The sequence below is a fragment of the Porites lutea genome, chromosome 2 (genome assembly GCF_958299795.1).
Source record: "Porites lutea chromosome 2, jaPorLute2.1, whole genome shotgun sequence".
Taxonomy (NCBI): domain Eukaryota; kingdom Metazoa; phylum Cnidaria; class Anthozoa; order Scleractinia; family Poritidae; genus Porites; species Porites lutea.
Window position 1 is genome coordinate 50,052,505 of NC_133202.1, and position 23,967 is coordinate 50,076,471.

At 39.1% G+C, this 23,967-nt stretch overlaps 2 protein-coding genes across 2 annotated transcripts; one reads left to right on the forward strand and one right to left on the reverse strand.

The window, feature by feature from the left end:
• Positions 1 to 602: 602 nt before the first annotated feature.
• Positions 603 to 22,814, reverse strand: LOC140926358 (uncharacterized). The gene is made up of 9 exons (XM_073376110.1): positions 22,517 to 22,814; positions 17,734 to 18,093; positions 14,888 to 15,027; positions 11,577 to 11,736; positions 8,311 to 8,399; positions 3,663 to 3,882; positions 2,651 to 2,774; positions 2,102 to 2,162; positions 603 to 974 (listed from the first exon to the last, which is right to left on the reverse strand). Exons 1-9 carry the CDS (start codon positions 22,647 to 22,649, stop codon positions 870 to 872), a joined length of 1,392 nt encoding a protein of 463 aa, XP_073232211.1. The 5' UTR covers positions 22,650 to 22,814; the 3' UTR covers positions 603 to 869.
• On the forward strand, positions 5,388 to 7,464 carry LOC140928867 (uncharacterized). Its single transcript, XM_073378674.1, has 2 exons — positions 5,388 to 6,893; positions 7,432 to 7,464. The coding sequence occupies exons 1-2, from the start codon at positions 5,388 to 5,390 to the stop codon at positions 7,462 to 7,464; spliced, it is 1,539 nt and encodes a 512-aa protein (XP_073234775.1).
• Positions 22,815 to 23,967: the final 1,153 nt, after the last annotated feature.

Sequence of the window (23,967 nt, forward strand, 5' to 3'; positions counted from 1 at the left end):
ATTAAACGCAAGGAACAATTATTTGGGTGGTAACACATCAAATATGTTGTATTGAATTTTTTTCTTTTGTTTTTTCTCTTCGGTCTCTCTTTACCAATACAAACAAATTGGAACAATATTTTGACATTTTTTTAAATAATATTTATTGAATGACTGTGCGATTGAAATTTTTGCGCAAATTTTCTGTGCAATTAAAATTCTTTTAACAATTATTTGAATTTATTCGTGCTATTAATATAAAAATTCATTTGACTTAATAGCTTGGCTTATAGGTCAAATTGACTGAAAAACGCTTAAGAAACCAAAGTGGTCTAAGGGAGGCCAATTGCAAGCATGACCGAGAAGGAGAAGTAAAAAAGTTCAACAATGAGATAAGAACAACTACCCTGATACCCAATATGCAAGAATCTAAGGAATTCCTACGGCCAAATCACCAGCAGTGGAAGCCATTACAAGCTTTCTTGTCCTTGTTGGAATTCATCAGCACGAAACAGCCCCAGGAGAAAGAGTTTTACGTAGGAACACAGACCCCACTTTATAATTACGAGGTGAACTCCGTTTTGCACCTGTAGCCGACCCCCCCCCCCCCCCCCCCCACCTTCCCCCTTGTTGAAACTCATTACCAAGGCACAGCCCCACGGGTCTCACATACCATTATCTATTTATCTGTGTACTTACCAAGTGAATTGGAGTCTACCGTATACCGAAAAGACAACCCTGATACAGTTCGTTCAACTGTGGTTGTTGCCCCCGGAATATTCGATTATATGATTGGAACCTAAAGTACTCGACTAAGCTGTCTACTGTCATTTTGAGTTTTAACTCAAGTGGGGTTGTTCTTTGATTGCCAAGCTTTTCAATTGAGCTTATCAGACTCTGTCTTCATCTTTAGCATCGTTAGAGACGTCAGCGTGCAAGGCCGAATACGTGTGTTCAGATTGCTCCGCCACGTTATACTCATGTGGGTCAGCGAGCTGTAATTAAATCAATAGGTGTCATTTTAGTTGTTAGTATCATACTTTTGTCATTACGGCAAAGTACATAATGATATTCATTCAAACCATTTCTCCGTTTATGAGTGGCTTAAAATCACCTTAATGACCACCTAGCATCGACTTAATTTGGAAGATGTTGCCGATATCAATACGACTGCCGTCAAGCATATTAATAAGAGATGCACAAGCATACGGCGAGGTCGCTCAGCTGTCTTTGCTGTGCAGAGCAAGAGAAAATGGCCAAAGATTTAGCATGTTATGTGAAAACGAATTAGCCGAACTACTGACTCAAAATCATTGCAAGAATAGACAATAATATCACTGAGGGCGGACATCTGCAGAACGAAGAATATCTGCCAAAATAAAGATCCCGTCATATCCTGAAACTGCCGAGAAATAGGAAATATTTTGTAGAATGGACCTTTGCATCGAGGTAGCATTTTCCGAGCTTTTATGCGAGATTTCGAATGAGTAATAAAACAATTATTGCATCCGGCTATTGTACATCCCGGTAGTTTCAAGAATAATGTAGGTGTCGGAAGGAATAATTTAGTCCTTGGGAGATAACTATCTGCTCGACCGACACAATTCTTCACATCATACTCAGCCTCATCCAAATAGCCTGTGTACAGATCCCCCAAGTGTGTGTGTACACAAGCTATTTGAAATGTCATTTTTTAATGATGTCGAACCAACAATAATTTCCGAACACCAAAAACAACCCAAACCTACTCTTGACTTTACTGTCTCTGGCTTACCAAGATCGGCACTTACAAAAGTAAAATATGGGCACGAGTCTTATAAGTTGAACAAAGGGCGGTTATGCTCCTAGCTCTTTGTAATTAGGAAATATTGATTGGATGCAGCCTGTGCACAGACCACCCCTCCCCCACTACATTTCAAAGAACTAATTCTTTAGTCATAAGACAACATTAAAGTTTTTAAATTTGATTTTTAGTGTGGGTTACTACAAAAGCAACCTTTTTTATGGTTTTAGGGCTTAAAAACAAAAGGAAAAGCCACGATCGTGTACGTCAAAATTTTAAAAGAATGTATGGAATTCTGGGCAACACAATAAAAATCAGTAATGCGAAGTCTGTACTTACGTCATCTAGCTGAACCAAATCACTCAAGGGTGGTCGGGAGGCATTTTCCCTTCGATTTTTTCTGCAAAGAAAGTTAAATAAAGTTCAGTGTACATGTATGACAGCATCAATTTCACATATCTCTGTGTATCAAATGTTTGAAGCTTTGTTTCACATCTTAACCCACAATTAGGCCATTTAGGAGTTCAAATACCTCTCACTTTTAAAACGAGGCTAAGTGTGAAACCTTTCCTGAGAAAATGATTTTTATTTGCACTAAAATTAAAAATCATTATCCATGGCTATGCAATTAGCCTCGCTTTGAAACATAGGCTTTAGGCAATTCAGCTAGTATTTTTTTTGGGGGGAGGGAGGGAGGGGAAGGTCATCCAATACATTTAAGGCTTCATGGGTGTCGAGGGAAGCAGGCAAAAAAGCAAAGCAAACTTCTAAAGAAGAGAGGGCCAGATTTCGAGTTAGCACACGCGCTCCACATGAAGGTCCGCAGATGCTGCAGGGGAGGGGGTGAGGGAAATGTATCAAACAGTGATATTCTTTGTAATTTTTTACCTGAAATTAAAGACAATGTAAAGAACAATCCCGGCTCCTACTAAACAAACAATCACAGCAACTACAATCGGAGCTATTGGTGCAGAAGTGAATCCTTCCTGTTTGCTTGCCTGGAATAAGTTATCTAGAAAAGGAAGGGAAAAAAAATTATGATTCAGAAGCCCATAAGAACTTGATTTGACACGTACTAGGCATTCTGGATCGAGTAAAAGTTTGGAAACTAAGAACCAGGGCCACTTTAGTGAGAGGCGAGTGCTTTCACCACTGCACCATCCCTGCTCCTCAACCCGGTCTTAAAGCCCCTATATCCACCGACAAATTCTCCAGACTGATATATCAATACATCTCCTAAAAGAGCAAGACGCTGTGAGAGCGTATATTTGCGCGTCGATAAACTAAGCGTATGTGAAGTTTTTTTTCATGTGTGAATAATGCAGTAGCGTTGTTTATTTTACGGGTTGGTTGAGATGCCACCACTTCATTTCGACACACTGTAACTATCCCTTCATAACCAAATTAGCACTTCCACGGCTTCCTCACTGCAACACCTAAAATCACTTTTACCTCCCAAAATAACTATTTTTGGTTACTTCATATTAAATTCTACGAGAAACAAGTTTCACTGATTAACAAACTACAGCCATTATCTTACCAATTCACGTCCAGTATGACTCGACGCCTTGCACTTCACGCATCTCAACCAAACCCTAAAGTATACAACACTACTGCACTACTCACACATCCCTAATACACATAAAAAAAATTCACACACGCCTAGTACATCGACGCCCAAATATACGCTCCCACAGCGTCTTGTTGTAACTTAATCCAGGGAATATATTACATCTGTTATGGAAATACAAATGCCATTGACATGCACTATTTTAGGCGAGATTGGACGACTGATACTGAAATGCTCACATTACATTTTATTTTACTTTGATGCGGTTTGAGAAAACAGAAACAAATGACAAGGAAAAAAAATGAGGCCTGCAGTCTAAATCCAACTTACCTTGCAATGGCTTGATGACGTAGCGATTTCCTATAACACTGCACTTGCCTTCTTCGTTACATGATCGTATGTAAACACTGTAACTGTCTGCAGAATTGAGTTTCTGCAGTACAGTTCTGTTTGATGTATGGCTTATATTATATGTACGCTTCCTGTTGGAAAGAAAAGTGTAGAGGACATATTGTCCTGGAGTGCCTTTCCAAGAAGATTGTTTTGCCGGCTGCAAGAGAGGTTAACAGAGAGGAAAATTACTAAGACTTTACTTTTTAAAAACTTAACTAAGGGGGGGGGGGGGAGGGGGGGGGGTGTCTCGAGTTACAGACAAAAGCAAAGTTGTGATTGTGACGGTAAGTTATTTGACTGAAATGATACATGTACCATGTTTACGGTTGTCTTTCGCCATGAACGAAGACAAGTAAAAGGACTGCCACTTGAAATAAGCTAGGGTAACTTAATCGTGATAAGAAAGAAAGGACTGACCCTTAGAACTCAAGGAGAGTATATATAATATCTGGCTAGATTTGCAATAAGGTACCTCCAGGATTTTTTAGCAACAATCTCATTATTGGCTTGTTCAGTACTTGACCATTTTTTTTTACGATGTTTTCAGTACAAAAGCGCCTTAACATGCGGCAATAGACCCGTGTGGCACGAAATTTTTGCGGGAGTTTGTATTTGAGGATTGGCAATTTTTTGTGTTTTGCAGGAACTAATTTTTTCGATTATTCTTGCTGGGAATTAATTTTTCCGATTTTCATAAAGTACCCAGTACCCGGCATTGATAATATTTTCGTTTTTATTGAGTACTAGCCTGCGATCAGCAGACACATTTCCGGTCGTCGAAATGCGTCTGCTGTTCGCAGGCTAATTGAGTACGTGCAATAGAAATACATATTTTCAAACAATACTACGGTGTGCGTCAGTATTTCACTGTATAAATAATAATAATAATAATAATAATAATAATAATAATAATAATAATAATAACAATAATAATAATAATAATAATAATAATAATAATAATAATAATAATAATAATAATAATAGAGAGAGAGAGAGAGTTTGTTACATGGTCCAATTGATTATATTCCGCCAAATGTTTATGACCTCATAGACGAAGAATCGATCTACAACTCGGTAAGTAAAACCAAGGGCTCAGCCGGACCATCTGGAATGGACGCAGAGCTGTGTAAGAGAATCCTGTGCTCTAAGAATTTCAAGACCGAGGGCAAAATATTGAGAGAAGAGCTAGCCGTGTTCACAAGAAATCTGCTAAGGAAATCGTACCACCCATCCTTACTTGAAGTTTTCACGTCCTGCAGGCTTATCCCGCTGGATAAGAACCCGGGAATCAGACCAATTGGTGTTGGAGAGGTACTGAGGAGAATAGTGGGGAAAACGGTCAGCGGTTTCTTAAAGGAGGAAATAAAAGAAGCGGCGGGTCCCCTACAAGTTTGCGCTGGTCATAACGCAGGAGCGGAGGCTGCAATCCATGCAATGAGTCAAGTGTTTGTTGAAGAAGGAACAGATGGAATATTGCTAATTAATGCTAGTAACGCTTTTAACCAAATGAATAGGTCAGCGGCCTTACACAATATCCAGATCATGTGCAAAGAAATGGCGCTCTATGTGATTAACACATATAGAAGCCCATCTAGACTGTTTATTTGTGGGGGAGGTGAAATACTTTCTCGAGAAGGCACCACACAAGGAGATCCGCTAGCGATGCCATGGTATGCACTTAATGCATCCATAATGATACAGAATTTGAGGGATCATTGCCCATTGGTTGAACAGGTGTGGCTTGCAGACGACTCAGCTGGAGGAGGGAGTATAGTGGACTTATACAACTGGTACAGGCAATTGAGTAAGGAAGGACAAAAGTTTGGTTACCTTGTGAATGGGACAAAGAGCTGGCTTATTGTGAAGTCTAGGGAACTAGCGGAGGAAGCAAAGAGGGTGTTTGGAGAGGAAGTCAACACAACGAGTGAAGGCCAGCGCCATCTGGGAGCAGTTATTGCGTCGCAAGAATACAAAGATCAGTATTGTGAGGAGAAGGTTCGTGCATGGAAAGAGGAAATCGAACGTCTCTCTGAAATAGCGAAGAGCCAGCCCCATGCGGCGTATATTGCTTTCACAAAAGGCTACAAGTCGAAGTTCACCTACTTCATGCGCACGATTGAATCGTTTGAAGATTATGTCGATCCAATCCAGGAAGTGATTGAAGATTTACTACTCCCTACTTTGTTCGGTCAATCAGAGCCTCTCCCTAACAAGGTGCGCAGACTTGCTACCTTAGCAACGGGTCAAGGGGGTCTAGGCATTCCTGATCTGAAATCCGAGGCACCGCAGCAGTTTGCTGCCTCGAGACTAATAACCACCGCCCACGTAGATTCTATTACATCACAGAGTTCCATCATGGTGCCAGGAGAAAGATCTACGGAGGAGCTAAAGAGGCATCAACAATCACTTAAGAGAGCAAGTGCCAAAGAGAAAATGGATAGCATTGATTCAAGCCTCTCCCCAGGCCTGCTGCGTCTGGTTAATCAATCGAGGGACAAGGGCGCAAGTTCTTGGCTGAATGCGATGCCTCTCGCAGACAAAGGTTTAGCCCTCAACAAGCAAGAGTTCAGAGACTCGCTACGCTTGCGTTATGACTTACCCTTAGTCGATTTACCAAGTCATTGCATATGTGGGGATAAATTCACCGTTAGTCACGCCCTCTCTTGTAAAAAGGGGGGGTTTGTAGCGCAGAGACATGATGGTGTACGGAACTTGTTAACGACATTCATCGACAAGATCTGCAATAATGTCGAAATCAAACAACGCCTTCAACCCCTGGACAACGAGCGATTTCATTTGAGGAGCGCTGTTACAAGTTCTGAGGCAAGGTTGGACATCAAAGCGGGAGGTTTCTGGGCAAGAGGAGTTACGGCATTTTTTGATGTTAGAGTTACGCACGTCAACTCCAAGTGTTACCAGAGCAAGCCAACATCGAAAGTGTTCAAAGAGCAAGAAGAAGAGAAGAAGCGCAAGTACCAGCAGCGGGTGTTAGATGTAGAAATGGGTTCGTTTACGCCTTTAGTGTTTGGAACCAATGGCGGAATGGGAAACGAGTGTCAGCGGTTCTTAAAGCATCTCGCAGACAAGATAGCTCAGAAAGACACCGAGTCTTATCATGTTGTAATCACTTGGCTCAGGACACAGATCTCGTTTGAACTCTTAAGATCGGTACATGCATGCGTCAGAGGTTCGCGAACGCCGTTTCGTAGCAAGCTAGAACAATCATTAGACTGTAAAATGAATGTCGCTGGTGCGGATATCTGAAATACGTGTCTATATGCTTTTATACTTAGGGCTTTTTATGGACACTGGTTTAGCCGTCATTAGTATAATTCGATTGCAGGATCTTAATATCTCTGCATAATGGAATTCTTAATTTTATAGAATTTTGAACTTTTATTATTAATTATATCTATTTCCTCTTCTTTTACGTAAGGTTAAGTTACTTTTATTTTTTAGAATTTGTAAATGAATAGTTTTTTCTATCTTCACTTATAATATATAGGATTGTTTTTGTTCTCTAATGAAGGACGAGGGGTTTCTTTTGTAACGGATGGAATTGTAGATAGTGTTTTTGATGAATTAATTAGACTTTTTGTAACAGCAGGTTGATTGTAAATAGGATTTTAATTGAGGTTTTGTAATAAAGATTCTTTCCTCTTAATTTAAAAAAATAAATAAAATAATAATAATAATCTTTTTACAGGGAGCTCACTTCATAAAGAGTGATATTCAGTGAGGCCGCTTTGTTTCTGAACGAAAGAGACAAGTACTACGTGAACAGACAGGATTTCTTGGTACTGCATTTTTGTGCGATGAAGTTAGAGAATATTTTCTGTAGAGTAAATTTTCGCGGGAAAAATTTTTCGATGGAAAAATCGCAAAAATTAGAACCCGCAAAAATTTCGTGCCACACGGTAGACAAAAATGTGTTTTAATGCTGTTTACATCTTCCCCCCTTCTCCCCTACCTATCAATTCGCATAATTCTCTTCGTGTCACTGAAAACACTATCAATACATTTGAATCAGCGCGCGCGGTAGAAGTTGTTTTCCCGGCGTGGTCGGTTAATTTTCTAGATTTCTTTCTGGCCGCCTGCAGGCAAAGTTTTCCGGAAGGCATCATTACACGGTTACACGGCTTTGCCCATGGGGGAAAATTTGAGCCCGGTTTCGTCGAAAACATTGAAGGCTGACATAAATCGTAAACGTTTTCGACAATTTTTATCCTTTTAATAAAACCCAAAACCTTTAACAAGAAGGATTCAGCCCCTAATTTTGAGGCTAAAAACGACGAGGTCGACTTCTTTCGCGTTAAAAATAGAAGACTAACTTTGAACGAACCGACGTACGAAGATACGTTAAAGAAACGAAACAAAAACCGTTTGCTGTTTTGTCTGTTTGCAAGAACGCTAAATTGCACGCCACGATGTTCTGTTTTTGGTCAAGAAACGTTTCCATTTGCTGTTTTAATTGTTGTAAATTTGATATCACCTGTCGTTTACAGATCCTTCTGTATCTAGCTACTAAGCTGAAGACCCGTTATTTTATCTGCGACACTACGCTACGAAATACTAAACAACCTACCGTCCATTCCACCGTCACATTTCGCAGGGATTTATTGTCTGGGAAAGGCACAGAATGAGCACGTTGAACCACCGGTGGATCGGTCGGATCTAGAAATTACGGAAAAAAAGAATTCAGACCACATTGAAGAATCAATAATCATATTGCAAGAGGCACTAATATCGTCTGGAACGAAATTTTTGCGGGTTCTAATTCTTGCGATTTCTCCGGCGATCCGCAAAAATAAGTTCCCGCAAATAAAAATTACCGCAAACATTTTTCCCGCAAAAATTTACTTCAGAGTAAATATTCTGTAGCTTAAATTCGCTACACAAAAATACAAAACTAAGAAATCGCGTCTGTTTAATCACAACTTCTCTCTTTCATTAAGAAACAAAACGGTATTCAACGAAATAACCGTTTATTGTTTGAAACTATTTCTATTGCACGTACTCAATAAAAACGAATTATCAATGTATTAGAGGTAGCAATGCTGTGTACTGGGTACTTTCCGAAAATCGCAAAAATTAATTCCCAGCAAAAAAACCAATCTGTCCTAATCGCAACAATTAGTTCCCACAAAACACCAAAAAACGCCAATCCGCAAAAATTTCGTGCCACACGGTATAACCCAAGTCTATTTTCCAAAACGTGTGTGAGTGCAAAGTATTTGTTACGAAGATAAAGTTTCATTCTCATGCAAATAAAACTCATTTTTTCAAGAAAGCAACTATTTTACAATTATACAGTATTTATAAAATTTCACGATTTTAATTTTCCCACGTGCATGTTTAGCCTGTGCCACGCACTCGATCAGAGTGCAGAAAAGCTAAAATAGCGAGCGAGCAGTGAAATAGTGCACGAGCGAAAACGGCGGACAGTGACAGCTTGTAAGCATCTTTTTAAATACCTTAATCCGCCCACTTCCTAAAAACCGTTTCTCGTGTCTAAATGTCAAATGTCGAAACGTCCAAAGGTGCGGTGTAGGAGTATTTCACTTGCTCGCCTTTTTTAAAGGAAGTGTTGAAGTAAACTGTCACAATTGACCTATCATAGAACATACCAGAAGGGGTATACCGGAATGAGGCATTGGAATCAATGCTTACAGGCTCCACTACTTCTTCTCTCTCCAGCTCACACGCTGTGTTCGTGCAACGTTTCTCGATCTGCTTTCGATACTAGACTATTACAGAGCTTTAGATTCTGAGACGAGGACAACTACTTTCTCAATAATAAGTAGTGCTTGCGCATGAGAAAACGTCATTTTGGCGGGAAAACCTGATAGCGGACGTCATTCCACTCTGAGTTTTGGCGAGAATGTCGTAGTGGCGGAAACAAGTTGTGAAACAGGCCATTAATTTGCACTAAGAGGTCATGTGACATCATTTTAATGAAAATGAAAGTTACATGATTTTGCCTTCAAAAAACCATTAGTGGGTCATATCTTACACAAAATAATAGTGATTTGGCTTTTCAAACCCGCACCATTTTCTTAAAATGAGTAAGTTCGTAGCAGGGCACGTGACCAAAATGGGATTTTTTAAAACTATGAATTAACCTCTTTTTGAACAGACATTTTGCACTTAAATTTCAAGGAAATTGTTGAAAAGATGATGTGGTAACGTTTTCAGCACATCTGAGCGTAACTATCAAACATTTAACAAGATACAAGCAAAAAGTAGTTTTTAGGGTGGAATGTGCAGGTTACAGGTTGCAGGTCGCAGGTCGTAAGTTGCAGGTTGCAGGTCAGAATTTGAAGTACGCGCGAACGGTCAACGCTAAACTGATTTTGTGAAAGTCCCCGAATTTTTTTGGGGGGAGTCAGATTTTGCAGCCGGAGCCCTATACACTTAACGGCTGATGAAATACTCCGCTACACTCTCCACGTGCAACTCGATTATTGCTGGTTTTCAGTGTCACGCCATTCAAAATAGATCAAAATATAAATCAAAACCATGCGACAGATAAAGTCCAGAATCTGGGAGATGAAAGGAGGTAAATATACGAAGACCCTCGCCAAGATTTGGGTCGAAGGAATAATTCGTATACGAGATATCCGGGGAAATGTTTTACCCAAATTTATAGAGCTTTGTATGGAGACGCTATGCTGGAGCTCATCTAGCCTCCCACGCAGGCGTTTTTAGGGGAGCTCGTTTTTTATCCCTCTCCCGTTTGTGGGGAGGGATGAACAACGAGCTCCCCTAAAAACGCCTGCGTGGGAGGCTAGAGCTCATCCGGATGAGCTCCAACATGGCGGACGGAAACCAACGGAAACATCTGTTTCCGAGTTTTGCTACAAAAGCGTGAATTTACTCCTAGAGGAACTCATAAACATTAAAGTAATACTTTTCCTAATACTTGAACTGTTTAGATAGCAAACTTCCTCGAAAAAAGTCACTTTTTTAACCTAAATGACAGCTCTCTCGGCCGTCATGTAAATGCTGCGTCACACAAAAGCTTAGAAATTCAAGCGCACACTATTACAAAACCAAGAACCCTTTTGAAGTGAAAACTTGTTTAAAAATTAGTTTTCAGCTGCTCTAATACACCATGAAAGTAAAATCTCAGTAGGGTCGATAGTTTTGTAGTTTCATTTTTAGTGACGTCATGTGAAAACCAATAATACACAAAATAAAATTCATATCAGTTTAATAGCAAAAAGAGACCAGTTAACGTATCTTCCTATTAAATCCAAGTTGGATCCACGCCGTGGATAGCCGTGGATAGCGGCACGTGGAAGGTGGATCATTGACCACCGGAAATTTTCACATCCGGTTTTTTACCATTCGCTATTATTTTTAAAAGTGTGAAGCTGAGAAATTTTGATCCACAGGGATTCCGAAGCAAATTCTAACTCCCAAAAAACAATTTCCTGGGACGAGATATTTCCGGTTTGCGTGACGCTGTAAAGACAGTTTTTTTCTAATTCTCAAAATCACTTTAGCGTTGACCGTTCGCGCGTACTTCAAATTCTGACCTGCAACCTGCAAATTACAAGCTCCGTTTTGACCGCCATGTTGGAGGGCAAGAGTATGCCCTCCAACATGGCGGCCAATACAAATCATACTACTTTGTTCAAATCTAAAGCTCTCTAGTCTTGGAACCTGGAACAGGCCACCTCGTGTTAAACTTTGCGACGTTTTTGAAATCGCGAAGTAGTGAAGATCAGTACTAGCGAAGACTAGCGAGAGAATAAGGTAAAACGGGAAAGTAACTACAGCAGATATACAGTAGCATATGCATGTGCATTATATTGTTAATTGAATAGTTACTTATTAAAGTTTAACCTCCTGCTAATGTCCGGACACATTTTGGTCCAAATGCATCACTTGGAGCACTGAGCTTTCCATGACTACTCAATGTTTGCAGCATGACATAGAAGCAATACTTAGTATATGCCTCCAGCTTTGTCAGTGTTAATTTGTTGCTCTCTCTTACTTCCTTGGTCTGCAAGCAACAATAACAAATAATATTAATACAGAATGTAGCAAAAATCATAAATTGCTTTCATCAAGGCACATAACCTCCTCCAGTAATAGGCGCATCAACTTGTGAACAGAATTAAATATAAGATTATAAGTCCCACTGGATATAGGCACCCTCTATCTCTAATTACAGCCCCCTCTCTAAATACGCATTATTATGACGTTTTAAGACGGAATCCACCAGAAAATTGAGTAATTTTAATTCTCAGTGGACAAAAACCTTGTACCAAAATAATTAGCCTGCGTAGCAAGCGTTTCTGTGCGGTTTAGGAGCAAAGAATGAGGAACAAGAGTCAAAGACCGCGCGAAAAATGGCGCAAGTAAAAGAGCGGGGAGGGGTGGGGAAGAAAGGTAGAAAACGCTTGCAGACAAACCCCTCGATTTTGGGCTCTTTTGCCCGTACTCGAAAACTTTCGTTCCGCCTTTTCTCCCGACCCGACTGACTGCCCCTGGGTCTCCGAGGATGGTGCTGCGTTCGCTGGCGAACGCAGGTTTTCAAAATCGAGGGGTTTGTCTGCAAGCGTTTCCTTCTTTCCCCTCCCCATCCTCTCTCTTTCATTTTTTGGTTCTCGTTTCATTTCTCGCGCGGTCAAAACCGAAAATCCCTTTCCACGGTCTGTTTTTGCTCCGAAACCAAACGGAAACGCTTGCTACGCAGGCTACAAAATAATTTAAAGAATATTTCATCCTTTTTTACATTTTTCTAGAGAGGTACTTAGTCATCTGTAATAAGACTATTTCTCATGGGAACCCGAGAAAAGGAATGTCAAATTTCACACGAATTGTGAAAACACAGGTAAAATTCTGAAAATTTTATGTGTAAGATGTAATTTTGTGAAATTTGACATTCATTTTCTCGGGCTCCAATAAGAGACTTTCTTTGGTGTTATTACAGTTGAATAATTACATCTTTAGCCCTTGAAAAATTAATGTAAAAAATGATGCAATATGCTTTAAATTATTCTGGTAGAAGATTTTTGTCCACTGAAAATTAAAATTACTTAATTTCCTAGTGGATTCCGTCTTAAAGCTTAATGAAAGGCAGTAAAGGCAAAACGTGTTTTGATCAGCACTACTTTGTTTGAAGCACTTTTGCAATTTATTCCCATTATAAGCCCCCCCCCTCCCCGCAGGATATAACCCCCTCTGTTTATAACCCATCCTAAAACCCCTTAGGAAGATGTATAACCCCAGGGTTCATAAACGGCAGTTTTAAGTTCTGGCTTAGCTTAGCTCCTATTGATGTAAGGCCCCTGGGCAGGGGGGGTCGGGTAGGGAAGGGCAATCCCAATGGAATTTGACAATTTCAGGGAAGCCAGACACTAATTCCACAACCCCTGGGCAAAAATTAATGCCTCTCAAATAACAGCCCTCCTTGTAAAAATCCCTTCTGGAACTGTGTGGCATAGAGGAGGACAAGACCCAGTGGAAAAACAGATCCCATCCTAATAGTGAGCACAGTGGTGACAGGTTTTTAGCCAACACTTTTGGAAAAAAAAGGCATCTGGCTGGCTAGTTCTGAATTTCGTTCAGCAGCCTATTACTGACAGTAGCTAAATAATACAATTATTCAAATGAATTCTACAAAGTGCTACAATACTACCACCCGTACCTAATTAAGGGATGTGGGCACAAACATAATACCATAATTATCAGGGTAAATTCAGGGTACCTAACAACAATGACATAATTATACAAGAACTATTCAACCAAACAATGATCACTGATGATATAAACAAGTTTCAGGGTTCAAATTTGAGGCCTCTGCTTTTTGTTTTATACATTTATGACCGGCCCCAGAGTCTAGAAAACTGGTCTATTAACATGTATGTCAATGATACTGTAACAAATTTTACACTTTTTGCACCTCTGTGATAGCTAAGATAGTACAGGATGATTTAAGTTGAGTTGTAAAATGGATGGAAAGTAGCAGGCTTATCCTAAATCAGAGTAAAACAAAATCAATGCTCTTTGGAAGTTGGCAGAATCTTGCCAAATCACCAAATTTTTGTATACAGTTATACACTTTAGAAAGTGTTGTTTTAGATGAAAACCTTTCTTGGAAAGATCACATCAAGTATGTAAGCAGCAAGGTCAGTAGGAGGCTAGGGCTTTTCAGTTTTGTCTTGCATACGATCATACATGGAAGCCTCTAAACAGGTATATACTAATTACTCTTGCAGCCATTATTAATTTGACTACCCTGATGTTGCATGAGGGAACCGTTCATCTCAAATTATATTAAGGAATGATGCCTCAAATGGTACTTTCCATGTGCTTAACTGGTTAAATCTAGCTCCCAGAAGGAAAATGCACAAATAATGTATTCTAGTTTGCTTAAATAATCTGGTACCCAAGTATCTTACTCAATATTTTAAAAGGAATACAGATTTGCACCATCACGCAACTAGGAGAAGGGACCACCTGCACCCACCAAAGCCTAAACGTAACATGCGCAAAAGAAGAACTTCTAAGTATGCAGGGACTGTTAATTTCAATTGTTTACTCAATTGTGTTAAAAGTGCCACTTTCATAAATGATTTTATAAATATCGTGATAAAGTATTTTACCTTATAACTTTAATTTCTTATCTCTTACCACCCGCCTTTTATATTGAATTACTTACATTTCTATTGTATTATTGTTGATTTATCATCACATAATTGTGCATACGGGCATCCAAGGAACTTTTAAATTTTATACCCCTAGTACATAATTTTCTCAGGGCCCCTATGTATGCCGGCCTTGTTGTTGAATGGGTTACCCTGGCTAAATAAAGTTACTTACTTACAGGTGGTTTAAACACATACTAGTAGCTAAAATAAAGTTTGCCATGAACGGTAAAATGAAATATCAGTACAGTACTCGAACTAAGTCCCATTTTCCTTGGATTTAACCCCACTTCTTTTCAATCATCTCCGGGCCTTTCATTTGAGGCTAAGTGCAAAACCTTTCTTGTGAAAATGAGTTTTATTTGGGTGAGAATAAAAAAAAATCATTTTAAATTAATGTTTGAAACATAAGGCTTTGGGCAAACTCAGAAATGGCCTATTATATCATTAAAACAATAAACACAGGAAATAGAAGAAAATAACATAGAATGTTATACAAACCTTGTTCGGTTTATGTTCTGCATGGTATTTTACTATGACAACTGCACCATTAGCAGAATAGAAACCAAGGTCCCATTGTACCCTCACACCTCCAGTATTTTTAGGCAGAACAGAGAATTGTGTCGGTGGTAGAGGAGTAGCTGAAAGGAAGTAACATGACAGGAATCAACAATTATTGAATATAACTCCTGGAAGCAAAAATCCCCAGGACTCAGGTATTAAAATATTCACCAAACGGTAGGTCCAGAAAAACACATTGCCCAGAGGGGAATATACATTTGTAATGCTGCCTGTGAAGGCCTTATTACACATGTACATGGGCAAGGGTCCGCTCAAAACATGGCAGTACCTTCTTCAGGTTGCAGATATATAAAAAGGAAGAGAGTTCACAAGTTGAAGAACATTATGGTTAGCATGAACATGTGCATTGTACATAAAAGGGCAGCATTTTTCCATGGAGGTTTTATGAGAGGGTTACCCTATCTGTTCAGAATTGTGTACAAAAAGGTAAGGGATTGGACTGCAGCGCACAGCCTCCTCTTCCAAAACGAAATAATGTTGAGAAGCAAGCAATTGTCTCAAGCATAGATAAAAAACATGGATGGTATTCAGCTCTTCAGATTACATGTAGCTCCATATCATAATTTAACTTGATATTTGCAAGCATGCAGAACTATTGTTTTCAGGCAAGGGTCTACTGTTACTGGTTCTTTAGGTTGTTTGTTTACTGTTGCCGTAGCCAATCATGTGAGGCCTTGTAAGAGCTGTGAGCTGGCCCAAAAAATCAGGATTCTTCAGTCCATCAACTTAGGTTGTGTATGAGCCACAGCTCTAAAATTCGTTTAAAGCACAAGTCACTTGGAACACTAGGATCACACAATCTACATGTAGCTTGCAGAATCTGTGGGTCTTGCACTGATACTAAATTTAAACAAATATGCTACACAATATTTCTGTTCCATCTTAAAAGCCTTGGAAAATGAAAAGTATAATAAACCCTTTAGAGGGGAAGGGGATCAGGGAGATCCAAACCACCTTCCGTCTGTACATACCTTGTATTCCCGGATCCTGCCCCTTCCCATGATTCCTCCCTTAAACCCTCTTTCAACTGCAAAATACTAAGCATTGTGCTAGCCCACCCCATTTCTCCTGCTTCCCACAAGTAACCAGAACTTCCACATCTCACCCTTTCCTCTGATCTCCTGCCTCCCACACCCCTCCTGAACTTAGATTCTCCCAAACTGACAGCCCCCTGTCTTCCCCTACTCACATCAGTTTATTAAAACCTCATTCATGTAAGAGGGTACCTTTGCTGGTGTTTGCTTAAAAGTGATGTCCATTTAATACAGGTTTGCTTACTTAAAATTTGAAAAGAAACGTTTGACACATACAGCTATTGGTCCACTCATCATACAGGGTGTCTGCTTAATATGGGGCCTGCTTAATACAGGTTTCACCAGACGACGAGCAAATAGTATCCCATGATGCATTTTTCAAGAAGCATCACGCAATATCGCAGTCATGGCAGATTCCATCGTGAAATAAGGTCGTTTTCTCGTCGCCTTTTTTCTCACTCGATTTCCAGTAAAAGTAAGAAAATTACATTATTTCGTTATTTGACATGATTTCTCCGATTTGCAATGGCTTAAGCGAAGTTTCCGCACAGAAACATTTATTTTCACGGTTTCAAGTAGTCTTCCCATCACAAAGTGTTCAGTGACCCACAACAAGGTCATGAATGTTCAAGATTTTTTGGAATATATGTTGAAATCTTGGAAATGTCGACGTCACGCCAGCAAAATGAAGTCCTGAATATTGTACAGGCTAAGAAGTACCCAGAAGTACCCACATTTTGAAGACTTTTTTGTCGACCAAAGATGGCTTAAATTTCGAATCTTTTATCACATTTTAACGCCATGTGTCATAATATATGTGTAAAAGCCGGCTGAAGGCTACAATCTGTTGGGCGCTTTCGAGAGCGCTTTAATATTTATGCCAAGCAATCACTTTGAATTTTCAAAGAGGTTATTTTTAAAAGGAATTTGTCTATAATTATTTTAATTCGAAGAAGGAGCGGTGCATAATGGTGTGTTTCAGTGTGAAAACAACCTTAAGAAAGGTACCACGCAGCATGCAAGCCTGCACAGCGTAAACAGGCCTGCTCAGAATTTGAAAAAGAAATATCAGAAACTTTATTTATTCAAAAGAACAGATCAGTATTCTTGCCAGGAAATTTCCTTGATGATTGCTTGAGTCAGTACCGGGTAGATTGTGCTTTAGAGAATTGTTTGTCGCATCGATAGGTTACATTTTATTTGTAACTGCCGTTGTAAACTTCAGCTCCTTTGAGCGCAGTGCTGTAATAAATTCTCCTTTGGTAATTAGCTTCACAGCTTAGCGGCTGTTTTGTTGGAACCACTTTATAGATCAGTCATAGTTTTGGTTCTCCTGTGACCTGGGTTCTGCTAGTGAACCTAGCTAAGCTTATCAATTGTGGAGTCTTATACTTTGTGTTTACAGTGCGACCGAGCGCACAAAGGAGTTCTCGACAGATCAGTGAAATACATGTAAAACCCTTCTTAGTCAAAGTAAAGCTGAAATTCTCCTTTAAAGCACAGTGAATATAAGCCAACTCGATAATCTCAAAAGCAGAAGCTGCTGAACCGAAACAGGTTTGGAAACCATCCACATCGAGCACTGCGATCAATGTTCACTTCACGCGTGCTGAAGATTACTGATAATGATGTGTCACGTACGCAGTGATAATATAACATGAATCGAGGTGCATCACGGGATACTATTCCATTGTCGTCTGAGGTTTCACTGTATTTTAATTATTGCCTTACCTAATCCACTGTCAACCCATGGTGCAAAAATGCAGCTTTTAGCAGTCCCAACTTCATTTGAGGCTACCACACAAATAGTATAGTTACAATATTCACCAGTGTGTGAGAAGAAGTCTTTTCTTTCCAAAACGCAGGAAAATTCTTTAATGGCACTTAAAATGTTTCTGGGTTGGCATAGAGAGTTACGACTCCATTGGCAGGAATTATTGTCTACATCTACAGAGTCATTTATACAAAGTTCCACAGAGTAGTTGACAGCTAAACCATAAGTCTCTTGTGACGCTGTCCAATAAACATGATGCGTCCTTTTATCCAGAGCGCCAACAACACTTCTTCTTAAATTCCGTGGTGGGCTTGGACCTAGGAAGAACAAAACCACACCACTGAAAACTTAAATTTTCAAGTTGCAATTGCATTTTAAAAGTTCACTGATCAGGTTGTCATGGTGATTTAGATTATTACGATGACTGAGTCAGATTCTTCATGGTATTGATGACACTTCCCACATTAGATTTCATTTTTCACCCTGAACTGCACTGTATACATAGAGAATATTACATGGTGGCGCGAAGATATGAATTTTGTTTTCGAGTGGCAAAACAATATTTTACGAACGAGCGCAGCTCGTTCGTAAAATATTGTTTTTGCCACGAGAAAATAAAATTCATATCTTCAAGCCGCCGTGTAATGTTCTTTTTATTATATAGACAAAAAGACATCGATAAAATAATAGAGGGAAATGACCGAAATTACGTCATCGATAAACTCACGTGTGAGATTATGGAAAATAAACCACTCGGCTCCCGGATGTAGTTTTTATGAATTTTACGAGTGGTATATTTTCCAGTAAAACACTCGCGTCTATATAATAAAGTGGACTCTCTCTCAATGGACACCTCAGTAACACAGAAACCGAGTTAGTCCCTGCCTTTCTTTACCCTCTTTACTTGACTCTCTAAAAGATGGACATCACTGTTAGATGGACACTTAGTGCCAGTCCCAAAGGGTTGAAAACATTTACCACGTGCACAAAACCTCTGTTTCAAAGTTACACTAAGGGTGCTTTCCATTTGTCAGAACTGGCCGGCCAGACCATTGTCGGACCAGTCAGTTTGAAACTGAAACAGGCTTTTTCAAAGAGTTTTTTCTAAAAAAAACATCTCCTTTGTACATGCTAATTCGTATTTGACTGATCTGGCTGGATAGTTTTGATCAGAAGAGAAATTATTTACTGTGATGGGAATGGTCTGGCCGGTCAGTTCTGATAAATGGAAAGTGCCCTAAGTTTAAGTGATATAAAAAACCTTCTTCATTCTCATGCAAATAAAACTCATTTTTTGAAAGTGGAAGACTTTGGAACTCTGGAATAGCCTCTGGATATGGCCTATTTTTGTTCAAAAAGGATGCGTCTGACCAGGTCGCTATTTTAGTTGGACAAACCACAAAAGTTATAAGGCATACAAATAATATATTACTTTGTTGGCTACTAATTTCTTTTATTTCTGAACCATGTATTTTTTCAGCTTCAAAATGATAGTCTTCAGTATTTGGTTTGAGTTTCTGGTTATCATGTTTAATCAAATGGAGAATTTAATCCCAAAATGGACAAATTTTAGTTGGACATTCCAGTTGATGGCTGTCTACAATGTATGATCTGCAGCTTTGTACTAACAGCCACAAATATGAAAATACTATTGACCAGGAAAGACCTGTTGTCATAGCAATCAGTACAACACATATGTTGCTGAAACCCCTACAATGCAGCAACCTCAACACAAGTGCCTTTGAATTTTTTGCGATAATTAAGTATTTCTTAATACTGTGGACCAAGTGAATAAGTTCAGGTACAAAAGTGACATTCCAAACTTAATTGCCCCTAGTTTTAGCAATGTTCGTCACAATTAAAAGGCATGGGACGTTAAGCTTCAAATGTTTCCTGAGATGGTATCTCTTACATATGTTACTATAATTATAATTATTCTGAATAATAATAAACACAATGATGGGGGTTAGATTATTATAAATTTTTTATATGCATTTGCTTAGCAAAGCTAAATTATATTCTAAACATGAAGGCCAGATAAATTCAGTACTTCTCTCAGGGTAACTCACAGATCCCACAAGCATTGTGCTTTTAATATTTATGTGTTAAAACAGGATCTTCAAGGTTTTAAGTAGCTGGCAAAAGCTTTTGAGTCGGCAGAGAAGGAAAAAACTCTCACCACAGGCGCGACTGGCGAGCGTGGAAAGAAAGAGTTACAGTGTACTAGGGGGGTCTAATGGCTTGCCCCTTAGAAAAGCTTTGAAATCTGGGCCTCTTAGAGTGCATTTCCAGTACTCTGGAGCAAAAATTTGAGTGTTTGAACAGAAAGCAGACATCACTAAATTTTGGCTTTTTGGGGGGTAATTTCAACAGAAAAGTAGGTGGTGAGTTCATGTGAAATAGCTGGCCGGTGAATTTCACCAGCTGTCGGCTCTTATTGAGAACCCTGGTAACTAACAAAGGATAGTTACAATGATGATGATGATGATGATGATGATGACGATGATAAAGATGATGAGATTATTCTCCCAGCCATACAGTGTAATGTCTCAAATGCATTGCAACCCTCAGCATGTTCCCAGCACTCAGGTAAAGAAATGTGAACAGGAACCGTGAAAAGGAACCTAACAGGAAAAAACTGTGAAGGGTTGAGAGAAGGAAGAGAGAGAGAGAGTGAAAAGACACCTGTAAAACTTGTTCTGGTATATTTATGCTGGTATCAGTACTAGATTCTTGAGTGGTATACCCTGATTGGTTTATTTTGACGGCTCTTGTCAACACTCAGATGTCCATCACCTTGATTGGTTAAAATAAATGTGATGTGACAGTGATAAAATCACACATCAGTTTGTCTTCAACACATGGTGAAAACAAGATGGTGAATTTGCAGGGAACAGGAAAAATCACTTTGAGGCAGAATCTTGTCAAAGGACAGTTAGTATGGCTTTGCAATTGTCATCAACCTGTATCGCCCTTTCAGTTCTCTTCAGGTTAAAAAGTAAGCTCATAGTGAAAGGAAAACACCACAGTGAGCCCAGTATCAAAAAAGATTGTTGAAGGTGTATGAATATGGTTACTCAACCACAATTGTTCACAAGAGTTGGAGTTTCTACAGCAGTAGAGAAAGCATGGATGAATTGATTGTGAATTCAGAAGAGCAGAAAGTACAAGATTGTTTATCGTCAACAAATTTTTACCTGAATATTTCAACAGCCAGTGTTATGAATGAAAAGGTATGTTAAATAAACCAGTGGCATGATATGGTCTGTTATTAATTTGCCCTGTGATAGTAAAACAACTTTTTTGCCAGTTCTTTTATAAAAGGTTAATTGTATAAAAGATACAAAAATCGATTATAGAATCCAAATGAGAAGAACTGTTTTTTTTTTTGCTAAAATACATATTTTGAATATTCCAGTAAAATTAATAGTGTGGTCTGTCACCTGTTGCTTGATTGACAACTTTTAAGACAAAAAGCGAACAAAACCTAAGGTCGGATTATAAGGCGATGGCAGAATGAGTCTTTGAAGACAAATTTCACAGGCATTCCCTCCCCTCCCACTCTCTTCTGTTTAGCTTTTTCTTCTGCTGTTTTAATTGTGCCACTCTCCACTTCCTGAGCGTCTGGAACAGGCTACAAAACCCTACCTATTTTTAAGACCTCCCTTATCTGATAATGTTATCACCACATCTAACAGATTGCTAAATAGTAGGTAGTAATGTAGTAGTAGTAGTAGTAGTAGTAGTAGTAGTAGTAGTAGTAGTAGTAGTGAATTTGATCAATGTGTCAAGCACTAATTGGTGACACAAATAAAAGACAAAAATCAAACATTAAAATAGTGTGAAAATAATTACGTTAAAATACCATCGCTTGCGTCTAAGCATGGACACGGGACAAAAAAACATGTTCTAATAGGGTGCCTGGCATGACATGTTTTGCCACCAAACATTTGAAGTTTCACAGCTGTTAAAGCAAACCGTCGTGCCATGCATTTTGCTCATATTTCATTTTTCTCAACTATAAGGTTCATGTATATTTCTCGATCAGAAACAGCACACTTGACTCCAGAAATTATTCTTAATGTCTAAAAATTTTGCAAAGGATGTTTTGCTGAGCAAAAACAAATCAAGTCGACAACAGCTGCCTACTCTAAACTTTGAATGTTTGGTGGTAAAACATGTCATGTAGTAATGTAAACGGTAAAAGCTAGGAAAGTTGAAAATCTAAGACCTATTAACACGTAACAAAGTGTCTACGTATATGATAACAAGATAAATTTTGCTTAGTAACATACATGTTAGGTCGCAAAGTTAATTATTTTCTACAGCCATCCTTAATTAAGGCAGTCAGGTCTTGTTGTTCTCCTAATTTTTGTCTAAAATCTGTGCAGACTATCCTCGGCACGTAATTCCTTTGTAAGTTTCGACTAAAGGAAAGGGCCATTGTATCTTAATGAATGCTTTCCATATTTAACACCAATTCAAAATCTATTAACATGCACGTATTTTCGTAAAAATCTGGTTCGCCCAATAAACCTTATGATAAAAGATGAACAAATTGTGAAGGGAAAAACCTTCCTTCTTAAACGCATTTTGATGCTGTACGGAAATGATTAACTGTCTTCAGCCTGCATTTAACTTCTTAAATAATCCATTCATTTAGTTCAATAGCAGTGCAACGCATGTGGCCTGCCCTGAGAAATCTTACAAGTGTATGCGGAAGATAATATAGAGCCTTACCTTTTCTTCCACTACTCGAAGACCCATCAACAATTGCTTCAAGAAACATACAAAATATGAAAACTTTTACAATGAAGCAATTGTTCATTTTCCTTCTTTTATGCGTGTAGTAATTGGTTCCATTTGATTCCATTCATTCCATTGTCAAAGTGTATTATTTCCGTTACTCAGATCTTCCCGTTAAAGGCTCCAAAGAAGAAAATACGGTTTCTAAAATTCCTTGTTTTCTCGTTTGATCCGCAACCATACCACTGAAGCTTCTCTCCTCTAGGAAACTATACTATTGCAGTCGAATGTTCTCTTCCGCCGTATTTCCGCGGTAATTTGCCCATTCTCGTTGCTAGGAAAGGCGGTCAAGTATGCATACTTGTCGTGTCCAACCGTTGCGGAGCTAGCTAGCGAGGAGAGCGCAGGCTCAACCACAAAGAACCCTCACACTCCTCGGGATCTTCGGCCACGGTGTAAAAAGAAGGTGCTTTCTGCTTCATTCTTTCACAGCAGACCAGATCCCTACTCCTCTCACTTTCACTTTCCTTTTTTTCATTTTCCTATGAGAACGCTATTGTAATCAGGTGTATATCGCGTGAGTCTGAGATCAGGCACCTGGTTATATGTTTTCGTTTTTACTGTACAAGACCCATCCCAAGATTTCTCTGTGTCACCCTCATAGAATAATTCTTTTCAAACTTTGAAACGCAAGAGAAAAACTTTGAAACAGCTATTTCGCGAAGATCATGTCTGGTAAAGTAAAATTTAAAAACTTTTTAAAGCTCCGGCTGGGAGTCCCATATAACTATAAAAGTGACAGGGATCCTTGTCGCTTCGCTTAGGGGTGTGAATTGCAGAGTTTGGTCTCACTTTAGGTGTTTGAGACTTTGGGACGGAGAGTCGTTATATTTTTCCATCGCTTAGGGTTGTGCATAAAAAAATTAACAAAGAATGCGGTGACACTGACCATACAGAATTTTAAAGTTTAATAAAGAACACGACATCCCTCACACGTCACAAAACACTCTAGCTCTTACTTAGACGTTTGTTTAGTATGAAGTCCTTTTATAGGGGTCAGTTCAAGCTAATGCCACAGCCACATTGGTTTCCCTACGGCCGGCTTTATTTTAGTTTTCCGATAAGCACCTCGATCACTTTTAAATAAATCTCGATCCTGAATGCACGGTAAGACAATGAGCGTGGCAAATTCTTTCATTTTACAACTGGAAGCTTTGTAATCCTTATCAGAGGCACAAAAGACACAATACAAGACTTTGTCGAAAATGCTACTTCCGCGCAAGCGGGTTTTTACCTGTTTGTTGTTCTTCCTCAACGCAACGTCGAATGGTCACATTTTAGGTCTTCTAAAACACATGAACACGATACCTCATGTTCAGTTTGAAAGCCACCTTCAGTTTACGACTCAGTTTCTCAACTTAGAAAAACAGGGCAAGTTAAACCCA